Below are 17,675 nucleotides of genomic sequence, written 5' to 3' on the forward strand. Positions count from 1 at the left end.
TTCAGATGTTCCTCCTTATCCTTCAATTGACTGACACAAAGAGCTCTCCAACAGATAATCTTAAACTGGTATCAAGGTTCCAATTGTCCAATATGGCATACATCAAAGATTCATGTCCTGCTGTCTAGCTTAATCTGGACTTTTCTCTTACCTTAAGTCGTGTGCCTTTTGCTCCTGTGGAGTCAGCTCGTTCACTCCCTGCAAGATCGACCAAGCTGATTTTGCTGACCTGAAAATAGAAAACAAATTACCAATCATATCTTCCATCACATCTGTTTAAAGCCATGTAGACATCGGGAGATACATAATCTACCCAATACAATCTTTTCACTGGTCAGTAACTACTTCACACAATAAAGAAGATATCTTTGGTGTACTCCTAAGGTGTGGTCTGAAGACTCCGGATGTATCCACCTTCCTGATGCTAAGGAATTCTGGATTTGATCAGTGCTTGGATAGGAGGCTTTCTGATAACCCAGGTACACAACCTTTAGTTCCATGGAAGAAATAAAATATCATATGATTGTGATTAATAAATGAATAAATAGATATATTTATTTTTATACAAATATTTTTAAATAGCTGGAGATAAATTAGTTAATTGCAATGATGCACATATACAGTAATACTCAACAGTTTGGCAACAGATGTTTTGTTTATGTGAAAGTGTTTTATTTATCCCAGTTCTTACCTGGAATGTAACTGGATAATCAGGTTAGAAACTTTCAACATATAAGCCAGAACAAAATCCTTCCTGTGTTCAGCCCATCATTTAAAGAATATACAGTACACGCACAATGACAGATTAGACTGAGCAGTAGTTTTTTGATTTCCCTGTTTTCCCCACCCCCCCAAAAAAATCTTTATTTGTCAAATTTGCTAATTTCTTTTCTCTCAGGAAAGAAATTCAAGAAACTGAAAAATAATACAATTAAGAAAGTGTAATATTTAGGCTGCTTATACAAATGGACCAATTCTGTGACCAGTCCAAAGGAGTCTGTATCCACAGTATCTAGATGTACTTAAGAAGAACATGACTGAAATCTGCTAATCATGATGGCTAAGATCTTGAAAATGTTACTTTTTTGGACTTCAACTTCCAGAAGCTCCTCACCAACATGTAATATTTCTAAGCTCAGTGATGGTTCTATGGCATCGCCTTGTTCAGAAGCCATGTGCCATTAACCCCACAGGGGCTAGCCTGAAGATAGAGGCTCCTCCCTCCATAACTGTCATCTTTTGGCCTGTGAGGGAGAGAACAGGCTGGCTCAGCGTCATAAGGGGCTAGGCTGAAGATAGAGCACCCTCCCTCCATAACTATCATCTTTCGGCCGGTGAAGGAGAGAGCAGGCTGGCTCAGTGTCATCAGGGGCTAGCCTGAAGATAGAGCGCCCTCCCTCCATAACTGTCATCTTTCGGCTGGTGAGGGAGAGAATAGGCTGGCCCAGCTCCATCAGGGCTAGCCTGAAGAAGAAGAGTCCTCCCTCCAGTCCATCTGCCTTGGTCCAGGCCTCAGAGGGAGAGAAGAATGCGGGACCTAATCGCCTCCCCCCCTTCCCTTCTCCCTCTATTATCCCCTCTGTTTGTAAACCGCTCGGATTCCCAGTGATTGGGCGGTATAAATAAAACTTATTATCATCATTATTATTATTATTATTACAAGTTGCTGGATGGAACAGCAGGAAAGGGCTATTATCACCAAGCCCTTCTTGTAGGCTTGTAGGCTTAGTTGGTCTCTGTAGGAAACAGAGCACTGGAATAGGGTGACCCAAAGGTTTAGTGGGACTATACGGTCCTGCTACAGTCTATCAGGGCTCTACTTATGTTTTTCAGTGGATAATTCCTAGTATTGTCTGTAATAATTAATCTGTTACAGCACATGTTTTGAGAGCTGTAGGCTGTACAAAGTTCCTCCTCTCTATATTTAATCCTTCTATACCCAACTATCCTCAGTGCATGCCAAAGCCACATAAAAATAATATGTGGGTTTGTACAGAAGATTAAGGAACACGCAGGTTTATCATCAAAGCAATCTTTGTAGACATCTCTTATCCTCATTTCCTGAAAAATGATGCTGTTTGTCCCGCATTTTATTGAGTCAGAATATTAAGCTGTCTGTCTGAGGTCAGAGGCTTAGTCATACTTGGGCAGTTATAAGAAGTGATATGGTATGAAGCTGTAACCTTCTCCCTCCACACTGGTGCTCCTGACAGTATTAGCATCTTATATCATATCTCCTACCCACCTTCTCAGTGGTGATATCAGTCTCGGCATCATGCCGCTTCTGGGTGAAAATGATATTGAAGACAGCATGTGAGCGGCTACTGGTTTCATTCATATTGGTGGCAGCCACTGTCCTGTTGTGAAAAAACAGCAGCAAAGTGTAAATTTCTACTTTCATTTCTGGTAAAAAAAATATCCAGTAATTAGACTATTTATTACAAAGAGAAACTGGGGGATTTGATGAGGTAAAAGATTTGAACAACATTCATTTCAAGACTCCACATAACTATGGGATCAACCACCTTGCAATTCTCTTTTACCTGGCTTTGTTCCCAGAGTCCATTAGATCCTGAATGTCATTATACGATGTGACAGCTAGTTTCGAGAGATCTTCCACATAAGGCCCAAGGAGTGGATGCTCTCTCACCCTTAAATTTCCTTTATTCTTTGGGTTGAGGAGGTCACGCACACGTTCACAATATATTTCCATGTAGCTCACCTGCAGGAAACAATGTGCAAACTCTGAGACTCACATCTTTTAAAAACGCATTTGGATGATGATAATGATATTTCTTAAAGAAAAAATTAAAATGCCTTTGGGCTGCATTTGGGCGCTAACTGAAATGTACATACTGCAGGTAATCCCTCTGGAACAAAACCAAGAACAAAGGGAAATCTCATGAAAATTCAGTGAATGTGTGTATAAAATATGAATTCATTTACTTCCTGTCTTTTTCCTAGTCATAGGCTTTTATTTATAATAAATAAGACAGAATACTACAATTTACCATACTAAATTTGGGAGAAAGATAGTTGAGAAGATCCACCCCAAATTAAAGGAATTTAATTAAATTAAACATTTTAAGACACACTCCTCTGCTTACATATCTGGAAATAAGGCCCACTAAACACATTGTATTTTTCAAGTTAAGACATCTAAAGTGTTTTTGTCCACTCAGTATATTTTCTTTCAATTATATCTTACAGGTCTATAACAATCCAGTATTCATAGGTGCATTACAGACCACCCATTTGGGGCGGCCTGCAACTGGCCCTTTCCCCGCCGGATTGGGGCCTCAGCTGCCACAACAGCAGCCTCTGAATCTTTCCAGGCTGTGGGGAAGCAGCAAAAGGCCGCTTCCCCACAGTCTGGAAAGGGGTGTCCTTGGGGCTTCAAACCCCAAGGACACCCAGCAGCAGCGGGGAGGAGGAGAAATGGGCCGCTTGGCCCCTTTCTGCTGTGCGTCGCTGGCGCAGCCTCACGCAGTCCCAGTATGTCACTTCCGCGCCGCCCCGTTTGGAGGCGGCGCGGTCGTGACGTAGCAATGGCGGTGCCCATGTGTATAGGGTGCTGCTATTTTGTACGGACCCAGTCCATACTAGGGTTAGGGGCGTCAGGAAGTGATGTCCCTTCCTAACCCTAGTACGTCCTGGGGACATACTATAGGCGCATCTGTAACGTGCCATAATCATCATACATCTTTGGTAAAACATGAAAACAGCTAAGCAAAACAAAACATGTCTAGTAGATGGCACTAATGAAAACAATCTTCAAAAGTGATCTGTGAACAGTAAGCACATGCTATTTCTCAGCTTGCAAATAGATAATGGGATCTCTAAGTATCACTGTCAAAGGCATCTGCAGCTAATTAAACCTACTTCTAAACGGTAAGAAAATATAGCAATGTTCAAAAGCAAATCTGAGACATGCCTTCCTGAAGAATTTAGTAGAACGCCATTCTGTAGGAACATTTTTGGCTAATGAATTTTCCAGTGATTGTTTTCACAGTAATAGTAATATGTTGGTTGTTGTCGTTGACATTATTAACTTTGGAGATTATCATACAGAGAAAAAGGATGGGAGAGAAGTGGGATGCTCCCATCCTTATTGTGCAAAGATTATCACACAATGTCCTATGATGTCACACTCATCCCATCCTCCTCCCATCAATGAAGTGAAATGGTCCTGTCACTTTTAATTAATGGTAGTTTCCTGTTGATGAAAAGTGACATGACAATTCCACTTCATTGTCAGGAGAAGGACGGTATGAGCGTGACATCACGGGATGCCATGTGATCATCTTTGTGCAATTGTGCATCCCGCTTCTCTCCAGTCCTTTTTCTCCATGTAATAATCTTCTGTGTTTTCCCTTTTCCCAAGACTGGGTCTTGAAGTGGTTTACAAAATTAAAATTATTACAATATAATTAAATAATATTGAATACTTAATAATTTAAAACATATAGGAGACCAACATTAAAACAGAGTTAAACTACTACTATTAAAATGATTTAAAGCATAAAATTAAAAAGGATAAAAGGCAGTTTAAAATACTACAATTTAAAACAATAAAAGCCCTTTCTTTTAAAAGCTGGATAGTACTTCCATACATGTTCAGTGATCTTATCATAAATTCTTTCTTGCCCCTAGGAAACCATATAAACTATGCCAAGAATCACTTTGTACCTCCACTGAGTAAGACATGTTGTCATTCGTTGTGTCATTGATTCGGGAGAAGAGATCTTCACACAGCTGCATAACATGAGAAAGAAAGTGACTGAGTTACATAAATCAGAGACAATGGTACTATTTACTTAGTACTTCTCCCCCCCAAAATTCAGCAGACATAAAGATTTTTAAGTGTCATCATTGGGGAATCAATTGAAGTTCAAATAGAGTAGCTCATCACATATGTTTCTATCCTAAAGATAACACTGGTAGCAGCTCCAAATAAATTTTCAAGTACTGTAACTCTCTTTCAGTGGTAGAAATTATAGGCAGAAAAGCCCTGCTGTTCAACCAGTGGGTTTCACTTTCCCCATTTACCTCCTCTTGGTGCTCCCTTCTCCTCCCTCTGCAGCTGGACTGGAGTGTCATTGATTGGAGCCCCTTCATCCCAGAGCACCCCCCCCCCCCCCCCCCCCCCCCACACACACAAAGTCTTCCAGTAAAGGCAAGAACAAACTGGGCCTCCAAGGCCCTTGCCCTTTCTTCCTTCCCACATGGTTTCATGGCATTCCTGATGAGGTGAACTAGCAGTTCCTTTCCCTCGGTCCCTCTGTCTTGGCTCCCCTTCAGTTCCAATCAACCAGTCCCACTTCCAAGACTGGTTCAGCTCACCATTACTTATTGCCTCCCAGTGATTTCATTCATGGGTAATGGCAACCATAGCTAAGGCACTGGCCTATCTGCTGGAGCAAGAGTTAGATGTGGCTGCCTAGCTTCCAGCTTACCACTGGTCACCCAGAACTAATGCCAGACTGCAGAAGGAACTAGCCTAGAACAGCAGCCTTCAGAAATGGGCATGCTGCTCTGATGATAATTCCTAAATAACAATTGTTTTTACATTGGACAATCTTTTTCTAAGTGCTTGAACACTTAGAACACAACAATTATGGTGGTGTTGCAGTGTCCTCCAGAAGGGGGACATTGAACCCATTCTTCTCCATGCAACAACAGACTGCATTCCTTTAGGTTTCAAGACTGTGAGTGACAACAGCTGACAAAAGGAAGGAGACTTCTTCTTTAGCACTGCTATTCTGGTCGACCTTTGTTCTGCTCTCTGCACTCACTGCTGCTCCATCTGGATTAGCAGTGGCAGGAGTGGGAATTTCTGCTTCTCAGCATGCTGGCCATGGCTGACTGGTGCTGTCATTCAGAGCCCTGGGATATTGCAGACACAACATGAAAGAAAGCTAGGGGCTTCCTCCCTGTGGTCTCCCCAAATAAAACAGCACATAAGAATAACACGTGCTGACAAAATCCTTTTCAATGTCACATAGAAACTGAGATGCAGTGCCTCAGTTTACCCAAAGCTGCGTATAATCCAAATATTTCACACCAGCATCTTCTTCAACACTGAATAGTAGCCCAGGCCACATGTCTCAGATTGTGAATTGCAACTGCTCACACTTACACCCTGAGCCAGGCTTTCTTACTGCCCCACTGGCTAGATGCCATTTACTTATTATTCTTTTTAATACAGAGGCAATTGTTGTAAGATTCCAATTGTTAACTAGCAGAGTGATGTGCTGCCCATATATAATTTATTTATTCTTATGTATTTTATTAATTTATATCCCGCCCAATAATGGGATTCAAAGTGACTAACAACATATTTTAAAACAATACAAATTAAAAACAATACAATTTCGATAAAAGTATAAACATAAATGTCATTTAAAAAGCAAATAAACAATCTGTAAAGTTGAAGCATTAAACATTAATAGAAATTATAATATACAATCCATAAGACAGCAAAATATATCATTAAATGTCTGTCCCAGTCAGTTTCCAAAAGCCTGATGGCATACAAATGTTTTGAGTTGTCGATGGAGGGCAAGGACAGGGGTCCCCTAGGGAAGGAGTTCAAAAGACTGGGAGCAGCCACCAAGAAGGCCCTCCCCAGACAAACTGATAGGTTTAGTAAGAGATACACAAACACATTTTCCCCAGATCAAAGAAAACTGGGTCAAAGACTCCATAGGGGCAGGATCCCTTGAAAAAAATAAAAAGTTGAAGCAAATTCTGATAAAATTCACTGCAATTGAATCACCTGGTGACAATAGGGTGACCGGTCTCCCTATTGCCATTCAGCCTTTCAGCTCCAAGCAGTCTTGGATGAAGCTGATTATCTAGACCCATTTCAAACCGGCTTCAGGGCGGGACACAGAGTCGAGACTGCCATGGTCGCCTTAGTCGATGATCTCCATCTGAGCGTTGACAGGGGAAATATGACCCTGTTGGTGCTCTTAGACATCTCAGCGGCCTTCGATACCATCGACCATGGTATCCTTCTGGAACGCCTGGGAGAGTTAGGTATCGGGGGCACTGCGCTCCAGTGATTCCGGTCCTACCTCTCGGGAAGGTTCCAGTCGGTGAGGCTGGGGGATAGTTGCTCCCGTAAAAGGGAGCTGACATCTGGCGTTCCACAGGGCGCCATTCTATCCCCCATGCTATTTAATATTTACATGAAGCCCCTGGGAGAGATCATCCGGAGGCATGGAGCTCGGTGTTATCAGTACACTGATGACACCCAGATCTATCTCTCCATGTCTCCGACTGATACCTAAGGATGCACCCCCCTCTGGCCCCTGCCTGGAGTCAGTAATGGGCTGGATGAGGAAAAACAGACTCAAGCTGAATCAAGAGAAAACAGAGGTACTCATGATAGGCACCCCGAAGTCCAGATAGGGAATTTGTCACCCTATCCTTGACGGGTTAAGCTCCCCCTAAAGGATAAAGTTCGCAGTTTGGGAGTACTCCTGGACTCATCTCTACAATTACATCTCAAGTAGATGCGATGCCAGAGTGCTTGGTACCAGCTTCGGCTGATATGCCAACTGCGCCCCTGTCCGGATCGAAGGACCTTGAAACTGTAGTAACACGCACTGGTAACCTCTCGTTTGATTTCTGTAATGCGCTCTACATGGGGCTACCTTTGTACCAGGTTCGAAGCTTCATTAGTTCAGACGCCGCAGCCAGATTGGTCACGGGTACCCGTAGATCGACCATATAATACCTAATTAAAATCTCTCCACTGACTGCCTATTAGCTTCCGGCGCAATACAAAGTGTTGGTCGTTTACCTTTAAAGCCCACATGGCTCAGGCCCGAGTTACTTGAGGGAGCGCCTCTCCCTACATAAAAACCCCCGCACCCTCAGAACATCTGGGACATATGTACTTGAATACCCCAGGGTACAATTAGTAAAAACTTATCAGAGAGCCACATGGGACAGCTCCTGCTCATTGGAATGCTCTCCCTGAAAGATCCGGCTATGTTCCACGCTGGAAGCCTTCAAAAAGGCTTTGAAAATGCATCTTTTTCAAATAGCATCCCCCTGATTCTCTTTAGAGATAGAATACCCTATTAAGATCCAGATACCCAACCACAACCGTGTTTTTAAATGGACTTGTATTTGTTAGGAGATTTTAACTGTACTGTGTAATATTGCCGATATTTATTGTATGCTTTATTGTATTTTATTGTATGCTTGAGTTTGTACTGTTTTGTATTATATGTGTATGCACTGTGAACCGCTTTGATCAGACGGAAAAGCGGTATAACAATAAATTTATTATTATTATTATATTATTAATATTATTATTATTATTGAAGAGAATGACTAAGGACTCTTCCCAGTGAGCTTAAATCAAGACCAGCCCCCTCAACATTAGGAAGAATGAGGAGATCACCTTTGGAAGCAGCTTCTGAGAGGGCAGATAGCAAGAGTGAGTTGTAGAGAAACAGAACTCTATATCCAGTCCTGCTCTTAAGCATCCCTTTTCACTCTCAGGTTGTGTTAGAAGATCTGTCCTGTCACCAGTTTTGGATAGCCAGTCCACATGTCTTCTATAGGGGGAAAGTGGGGGCTAGGCTTGCCTTACCATCAGAAGAGAAAGGCAACTGCCTCAAGTAGCACATTTTGAGGATTGGGGGGAAACCCAGCAAATTCTGTTATACTATGTGTTTCTTTTATATTTTTACTGCCAGAGGTGGAAAGTGATACTGTAGGATTTTCTGTCTCTTTTGTTAAAATGATTTGGCTACTATATGCATTGACTTGGATGTGTGGGGTCATTATTTGCTACTTCATCTCAGGCAGAAAAAATATATTGGATAAGATGCTCTCCTGCCCTTCTTCTCAGGCAGCAAAAAGTTTTGTGCCAATCTTACCTTAGACCAAAGCGCATATTTCACCTGCTTACAAGGAGAACCTAGTTCATAGTTTTTTGTGGGTTTTTCGTACTATGTGGAGTTTATTCCTGACATTTCGCCAACATCTGTGGCTGGCATCTTCAGAGAATGGTTCCATTCAGTGGCTCTATAACCCTGGTGACATCTTTGCCAGAGAAATGTAAGGTACTGCACTTAGGACAGAAAAATGAAATGTACAGATATAGGATGGGGACACCTGGCTGAATAAGACTACATGTGATAATGATCTAGGAGTCCAAGTAGACCATAAGTTGAACATGAGTCAACAGTGTGATGTGGCAGCTAACAAGGCCAATGCGATTTTAGGCTGCATCAACAGAAATATAGTCAAAAAGGACATTGAGAAACTGGGGCATGTCCAAAGGAGGGCGACGAAAATTGTGAAGGGTCTGGAAACCATGCCCTATGAGGAACGACTTAGGGAGTTAGGAATGTTTAGCCTGGAGAAGAGAAGGTTAAGAGATGATATGATAGCCCTGTTTAAATATTTGAAGGGATGTCATGTTGAGGAGGGAGCAAGCTTGTTTTCTGCTGCTACAGAGACTAGAACGTGGAACAATGGATACAAACTACAGGAAAAGAGATTCCACCTCAACATTAGGAGGAACTTCCTGACAGTAAGGCCTGTTCGACAGTGGAACAAACTCCCTCAGAGTGTAGTGGAGTCTCCTTCCTTAGAGGTGTTCAAACAGAGGCTGGATGGCCATTTGTCGGGGATGCTTTGATTGTGATTTCCTGCATGGCAGAGAGTTGAATTGAATGGCCCTTACGGTCTCTTCCAACTCTAAAATTCTATGATTCTATGATTACAAAACTTCCTTTTGTGTGGGAACCAGTTACCCACTTCCTATTCCCTCCTGCTTCTTCTGGGTAGTTTGATCACTTTGGATAAATTATCCCTGCCTTTCCATTTACTGAACTCTCCATACTAACTCACCTTCCACTAGGTGGTGGCACATCCCTCCCTTCAACCAAGAAGCCATGGGACTTTTGTGCTCTCTCTTTCCTTGTTGTTACTCCAGAACAACTACAGGGGTACCCCGGGTTACGAAATTAATTCGTTCCGCCGCCGCTTTCGTAACCCGGAATACTTCGTAAGCCGAAAAAGCCATAGGCGCTAATGGGGAAAAGCCGCGATTTCGTGTGAAATAGCGCCGAAAAGCACCAAAAAAATTTTCGTAACCCGAAATAACCTTCGTAACCCGGAACAGTTTTTTTGAATGGATTTTTTTCGTAACCCGGAAATTTCGTAAGGCGGCGTATTTGTATCCCGGGGTACCAGTGTACCTGCACTCCCCCAAATTTCATCCCCCTTTCCATCTCAAGCATGATTTTCTTGGGGCTGCTTGTTTGCTCGCTTCTAGTTGCAAACTATTTTCATGATTACCTGGGGAATTATTCCTTGCTGGTCCTTTTCCTGTCTGCCCATCATGGTATATGATTTTCCAGCTCCAGTCTGTCCATAGGCAAAGATGCAGACATTGTAACCTTCAAAAGCATGCTGCAGCATCTCCTCTCCAATGTCCCGGTATACCTGCTTTTGAGAGGCATAGTTGATGTCGTCAGGCTATAAAGAAAGAAAAAGAAAAGGGGGCTTCATGATGAGGAAGACAGCTAACAAATGAGAAGAAGAGAAGAATAATCTCCCATTCCTATGGTAGTTTGTTTTAACTAGAGAGTTAGGAAGCAACATATTACCGTAGCCCCTGGCATTCACCCTTCTTCTCTGTGGCCTTGGTTCCCTTGGCTGAGAGATCTATAGCAGTGAAGAAGCCCAAACAAAAAGCCCTGCCCACCCTTCCATGCCCTCCCACTGCCTTGCTTGCCCTTTCTGGGACTGGGTGGGTGGCAGCCAGGTGAGAGAGGCAATGGGAGAGGAAGGAAGGGTAGGCAGGGTAGTCACCACTACCCGCGGTAGTCCATTCCAGGCAACCACACTGGGTGATATCAACCCTAGTGTGATGCCACTGATTTTAACCAGGAACTATTCTGAAAGGTTACTGCAGATTCACATTAGAACTTGCTTTTGTTGTGATCAGCAACATTTTCTCTGAGCTATTCTTTTTGCTATTATTTCTGAGTACTCTTGGAACAAAAGTAAATACTGAATACAGTATAGTTTCCACATTGATATTTCCATGACTTTGGAGTGACTTTCCCCCAAACAAAGGTTGAGACTTTGATTAATCTGCATTATGGCATTACTGATTATAAGATCTATACTTCCTGTGACTGACCACAAACCAAACTTGGCATAGTAAAAAGCATTTTATAATACACTTAGTGGACCTCATGCGCAGTCACAGGTCCTTGACCACATAAGCTTGACATTTAGAGTACTATTCATCTCCCAATTATCTTCTAAAGGTTCTGCTTCAGGGCTGTACCTATGGGGGGAAGCAAAATCAAGGTAATAGATATCCTCCCCATGAAATTTTCCTTCTGTTCCTAAGCTTCAAGCATTAGAGAGAGTGAGACATTGAAAACTGATCACATCCATCACTCAGCTGTTTGTTCACATTCCCTTGTTAACTTTGCCTGCCTAGAGTGTATCTCTGAATGCTCAACTAAAGTTTTAAGTTACTGCAATGCTAGAAATTTGGGGACTAGAGGAAAATGTAACGGGGAGAGCAGAATTCTTATTTGGGGTAATGTTCTCATCCCCCCCCCCCCCACATAGCTACACCTCAAGTCTGGGAAGAAGCTGTATGTGTAGATCCTTTACATACTGAAAGACCTTCAAGTATTCAAAATGTTCAAAAGATCTACCTATTTCCACTGTTTTATCTGATGTTTGAAGAAGGTATATATGAAGAAAGTGGAAAAATATGGGTTACTATGTAATCTCAATTATTTTTACAGCACAGATAGATTGTGAGTATTGCTGGAACCACATGGTTCACACAAATGGTCTGTTGTACAGAACAGCCTCTAGGAAGTTGCACTGTAAGTAACCATCCCACCACAATTTGCATGTGGGCAACAGGTGCATAAAATACCTCATAAAGTGAAGGAAACAAGTACAGAGCCTGAGTTGGGCAATATGTAGTCTATGGATGGTATCTATGTGTAACTATGGGCCCATTCTCACTTACTGGAAAATCTGTTTCCTGAACTGATTCCTGAAACCGGTTCTGAAAAAAACGTAGATCTCACTATGTTTGCGCCGGTTTCAGGAATCTGTTCGGGAATTGGCAAGTGGCAGGGGGCAGCCTGATTGCCCGGCCCATCTCTGGCCTCTCCTGGTCCTAAAATCCCCAGCCTAGCCTCCTTACCAGCTTCTTTGGCCACTGACTGGGTTCCCTGTGGCCTTTTTTAAAATTTCCCACAGCTGGGGAGGCCAGAAGGAGGTCACAGAAAAGCTGGGAGAAAGCTCAGAAAGAACTTGCAAGGCTTCCGGCTTCTCTGTGACCTCCTTCCGACCTCCCTGGGTGCGGGAAACTTAAAAGAAAGGCACAGGGAAGCCGGTCAGCAGCCAAAGAAGCAGGTAAGGAGGCTGGCCTGGGGATTTTGGGGCCAGGAGAGGCCAGGCCATGCCAGCTACCCCCCCCCCAGGCCAGGCTGCCAGTGGAAACCAGGACAGATTCGAATCCGATTAGAATCCACCCGGTTCCCACTTGGGCTGAATCGATTTATTTCTAAATAAATCTATTCAGCCCCCAAAACACCCCATTTTCCCAGCGTGAGTTAAATGGGCAAAAATGGGCAAAAAGCATGCCCCCCCTTTCTGAATCGATTTCTAAAATCAGATTCAGTGAGAACCATGCCAGTTTAACCCAGATCCTGATCCCAATTTAAACCTAGTCGGAACAAGACCTTTCATGCCTCCAGAATTTGATGGCATATCATACTTATAGATTTCAAAGGCAACAGGAGCAGAGGCCAATTTAAAGCAGATAATAATGTAATTAAAGCCAATTGCTTTGCTTTTTTGTTGCCACTGAACATCAGTGGTACAATTTTCTTCCTAACTTTGGCAGCAAGGAATGCAGACTCTGGTGGTAAGTGTGGGCTGGTGGTGGTTCTGGAAATGCTTAAATTAACCCTGAGTTAGACCATGATAGATTTTAGCAAAGAAGAAATGTTCTTCTCAGCAATGTAGATCTAGGTACAGCAACATGTGAATTAGTGAGAAATGCTTATATCAAAATACAGAAAATACTAACAAAAGCATAGAAGAGAAGAGCTATATGCAGGGTATCACAGCCATTCCCTTGCTCCTAATTTCCTTCCTCCATCCTGAAAAGGTATGGTTGCTTTTAACATCAGTGCCAAGTGGAGTTTTAGGAGATGGTTACTACTGGATGGGAAATAGGTACCTTGCATGCTCAAGGGGCATGGAATCTTTAATTTTTTGTTCTGGAGGGAGGAGATTGTGGTCTTCAATCATAATAAGATGAGCTCTAGAGAGATCACATTTCATATCGAAAGAAAGAAACGATCAGTGATGACATTGCACACCATAGCACAGTCTTAATGAATACCTGCAATGCTGGTTTGTTGTTGTTGTTGTTGTTGTTGTTTATTTGTTTTTGTTTTTGGAGAACAGATTATGAGAGGAGGGGGAAGATCCCATTAACCCAACTACAGAAATCTAAAAGTAGCTGAGTCATAGTTTTCCTGTTACTTGTCCATGAATTGCTTGTGATTACTCCTCAAAATTACTTCCCGTTTAGAATTCATTTACTGAAAAATTCTGCTGAATTATTTTTAGCTAGATATTTATTTGGAAACATCACACTACAGATTCAGAATTCAACCTCAATAGTCAGCCAACTCAAAAAGACTCCAAAGCAAATATATTCCCATTTGTGGGCTGGTATCTACTTACTGTTGTGTGAGACCAATAGGAATAGTCAAAGCTGAAACTTTTGGGTGTCTCCTTCGGCTGCTTCGGATTAATGATAGCTATAAAGAAGCAAAGGGGGGGGCACAATAAGACATGAGCAATCAGCAGTCAATATCTCCATACTGCAATAAATGAACTGCTTTGAAGCATACATACATAGGAAACCATTAAATTAAGGTGATTTAGAACACACCTTCTGCTTGTGATGACTACAGGGAAACTCACACTTCATGTAACATCAGGACTGAGTCCCCAGGAATGGTCAGAAAGAACCACACAGAGTCCTTTTGGAACAAGTCACGTGGTTAATATTGTTACAGACTTAGCAGAACAGAATAAACCAACAGCTTTAAGCAATATACAACTGCACTACCCAAACACATAAACTGAGACAACTTTTACCCTTGTTGGCCTGACAGTTACCTCACAAACGACCTGACAAAATAAGATACTGGGTGCTTACACACTATACAGTTACAGCACAATGTTATTAACTGTTGTTGTTACATGCCATCAACTCGCCTCCCATTTATGGTGACACTATCATAGGGTTTTCATGCAAGATTTATTCAGAGGAGATTTTCCATTGCCTTCCTCTACATATAGGGTTGCCATAAGCCAGGACCTCCAAACCAGGACAAATGTAGGACACTTTTGTGTGTCCTACATTTGAAAAGGAGCCTCGCTGAGGCCAGGCTCCTTCTCCCCGGCCTGGCCCCCTCCACCAGCCACGGAGGCAGCCAGGCCGGGGAGAGGGGAGGGGGCCTCGCTGAGGCCAGGCTCCTTCTCCCCGGCCTGGCCCCCTTCGTCAGCCACGGAGGCGGCCAGGCCAGGGAGAGAAGGGGCAGGAGGACCCCCGCCCCCTTCCTTCCCTCCCCACGGCTGCAGACATCCACGGCCTCCGTTGCGGGGGGCGGGGTCCCGGGACAAAGGCCAAACCAGGGCGGGACCATGTGGACCCACCCCAACCCAGGAAAGTCCTGCCCCCAGGCGGGATATGGCAACCCTATCTACATATAACCTACAGCACCTGATATTACTTGGTAGTCTCCCCTCCACGTATTAATGAGGCCTGACCCTGCTTATCTTCTGAGATCAGAGAGATTCTGGTGCCTTCAGAGTACACTCGTCCCCCGGGTTACGAAATTAATTCGTTCCGGCGCCATTTTCGTAACCCGGAAGTCTTTCGTTAGCCGAATCCCCATAGGCGCTAATGGGGAAAAGCCGCGGCTCTGCCGCGGCTCCATTTAAAATAGCGCCGGCTTTTTTTCGCAACCCGGGGAAACCTTCGTAACCCGGAAATAATTAATTAAATGTTTTTTTTTTCGTAACCCGAAAAATTCGTAACGCGGCGCGTTCGTATCCCGGGGTACCAGTGTATTTAGACAGGCAATTATAACAATGTATTCCACTTAAAGTGTCATTGCTGCATCCTATGGACTCCTGGGGCTTTTAGTTTGATGAAACACTAGGACACTCTCACTGATATTTATAACCATTCCTCCCTAAACTGCAAATCACACAGAATGGAGCCATGGCTGTTAAAATGGAACATAGTTATAATTAATGTAAATTAGTGCAATATAAAAGTGCCCACTAGATCTATGGAGCAGTGGGCATGGGAGAAGCTGTGGTACAGTACTTTCCTCGGAACACATCCATACCCCCAACCACGATATTTTCTAATTTATCTCCTAAAACATTTCTCCTATAATAGTGAACATATGCCTACTGGTGAACCATTAAACCCTAAACATTCTATAAAACTGTTGTGAATGTCCATTTGAATTATTTCTACTGACCTATCTGATACCCTTAAAGGCTTTAGTCCCATCTTGACTTTAGGTGTCACAAATTATCAATATATTCTTCCTCTATACAGCTCCAGCCATGTTTATAACAATGAACTTGGACTGGACCATTCTAACCATTTGGGTTTCACTCCATTTTCCAACCTTAAATTCAGTTTGTACCATTTCTCCATCAGTCTGAAAATCCTTATCACCTCTGCATAAGCATTTTTGTGCACTTCTTAGACAATTTCCTCTATGCGTTTTTGCATACAAATTTCCTTGGACTATGTGATTTCATAGGTTATTTTCACTGATATATGCACTATTGTACATCTTCCTAATATACACATTTTGGTATACCTTTTATTGTGGAGATTAAATAAATGCAATTCCATCTCAATCACATTTTGGAGCAGGAAGTGTAAATAAGGTATGTTTATATCAAAATTGAACTGAACAAATATTCTCATCTATGCCACAAATACATTGAAATATTCCTACATGTGATAAAGGAAAACGGGTACAATTATGGAGAAATGTCACCTGACAGATGCCATGAGGGGAGAAGGTTTGGCACAAATTAAAATATAGGTAGGCAGGGAAGGAAAGCTTCCCCAAATCAAGGAGAACATGTGTAGAGTGAAACAGAATGTATGTGGTTTGGTTGTAGTTTGCATACCACATTTAGCCAGTGCTAAATATCTAAAATGAGAATATTGAGGCTTTAATCTTTGTGGAAGGTGAGCAGAGTTGTAATTGCTTGGTGATGAAAGAAAAGCATCCTTACACATCCTAACATGCTCACAGGTACTTTTATTTAACATATTTTTGCTTACAGTTGAGTATATATACATACAAATGTCCCTATGCATCCATCAATTAGCACATGCACATTTTATGCATCATGGGTCAATGCCCTGAAACATTTTTCGTTCATTCATTCATTCATTCATTCATCTCCCACCTTTCTTCCATGCATGGGACTCTAAACAGCTTAAAGTAAATAAAATAAAATAAAATAAATTTTTAAAGAAAGCACAGTTGAAACATAAAATGAACATAGGGGTGAAAGACTAAAAAGACAGTTTAAAGCATGCCTTTCCCATAAAAGAATATATATAACACCTGCCTAGTTAACATCCCTTCTGCAGAAAGTGAGGTTAGTTGCCAAAGGATTGCCCGAATAAAATGATATTTGCCTGGCAATGGAGCCTCCCTCGGAAGGAGGCTGCAACCCTTGGAGTGGCCAACGAGAAACGCCTTGGTTGTCAGTAACTACAAATGCCCCAGTTTATGCACTGCTGCATTTATAGAAAGAAATGGAGCAAATATACAGCGGAGTGTTAGTCCTTTCTAGCAGGAAATTCTACCCATTATTCAAATACGGTCTCTCTATATAAGAGAGATGACAGAAGAAGGGCCATTGACACATAGCCATGATGTAAGGTACTCAGAGGTAATTGCTAGGCAAAACTGACAGCCAACACAGGGAGGTCAGTGGTTTGTGCATCAATTACTTAGGTTAGATCCACAGGCACAGCTATGACAAGTCTCTCCCACACACGTCAAAAACAGCAAGTGGCAGAGTGTCCTTAATGTCATCTAGTCACCTTTAAAAATTCGACTGGAAAGCTACTGTCATTGTACCCAGCTGGTTAGCTGTCTCACATAATACTGCCTCATAGAAGACCCTTGACTAGGCAAAGGCAGGAAGATGCTCTGACCATTCCCACCCTCTCATAATTCCTGCCCTACTCTTGCTGTGTTTTCAGCAGTAATTCTTCCCTCTCTGCCATTTCAGAACAGCATTTTTTTTTTTGAGTAATAAAAATAAATGCAAGTTCTTTTCCTGGTTTTCTGACTGTGTAAAAACAAAGTGGCAATCTTTGGTAGATTGCATGTATGGCACACTCATGTCGGAAAGGAATTGTCTTCACTTTCTAGAACAGTGGATGTACTGAAATTGCCCTCCTGTACTAAAAAGGTTAAGTGAAACAGGAGCTATGGCTTGTTTCAAAAATGAGATCTCTAATACAAAATAAATAGCAATTAGACACAAGAATTCTGGAAAGGGTGGTTGGGTGAGTGTGG

At 42.4% G+C, this 17,675-nt stretch overlaps 1 protein-coding gene across 15 annotated transcripts in view; it reads right to left on the bottom strand.

The window, feature by feature from the left end:
• The window catches only part of KIF1A (kinesin family member 1A), a 160,781-nt gene that overhangs the window by 88,077 nt on the left and 55,029 nt on the right, over positions 1 to 17,675 (bottom strand). For all 15 annotated transcript variants that reach the window (XM_042460694.1, XM_042460692.1, XM_042460691.1 and 12 more), the window contains exons 3-8: positions 13,774 to 13,850; positions 10,330 to 10,509; positions 4,690 to 4,755; positions 2,544 to 2,722; positions 2,246 to 2,357; positions 152 to 229 (exon numbers count right to left, since the gene is read on the bottom strand). In XM_042460694.1, the coding sequence (XP_042316628.1) occupies positions 152 to 229; positions 2,246 to 2,357; positions 2,544 to 2,722; positions 4,690 to 4,755; positions 10,330 to 10,509; positions 13,774 to 13,850 (692 nt within the window). The remainder of the gene's footprint in view (positions 1 to 151; positions 230 to 2,245; positions 2,358 to 2,543; positions 2,723 to 4,689; positions 4,756 to 10,329; positions 10,510 to 13,773; positions 13,851 to 17,675) is intronic.

The sequence above is a fragment of the Sceloporus undulatus genome, chromosome 3 (assembly GCF_019175285.1).
Source record: "Sceloporus undulatus isolate JIND9_A2432 ecotype Alabama chromosome 3, SceUnd_v1.1, whole genome shotgun sequence".
NCBI classification, from domain to species: domain Eukaryota; kingdom Metazoa; phylum Chordata; class Lepidosauria; order Squamata; family Phrynosomatidae; genus Sceloporus; species Sceloporus undulatus.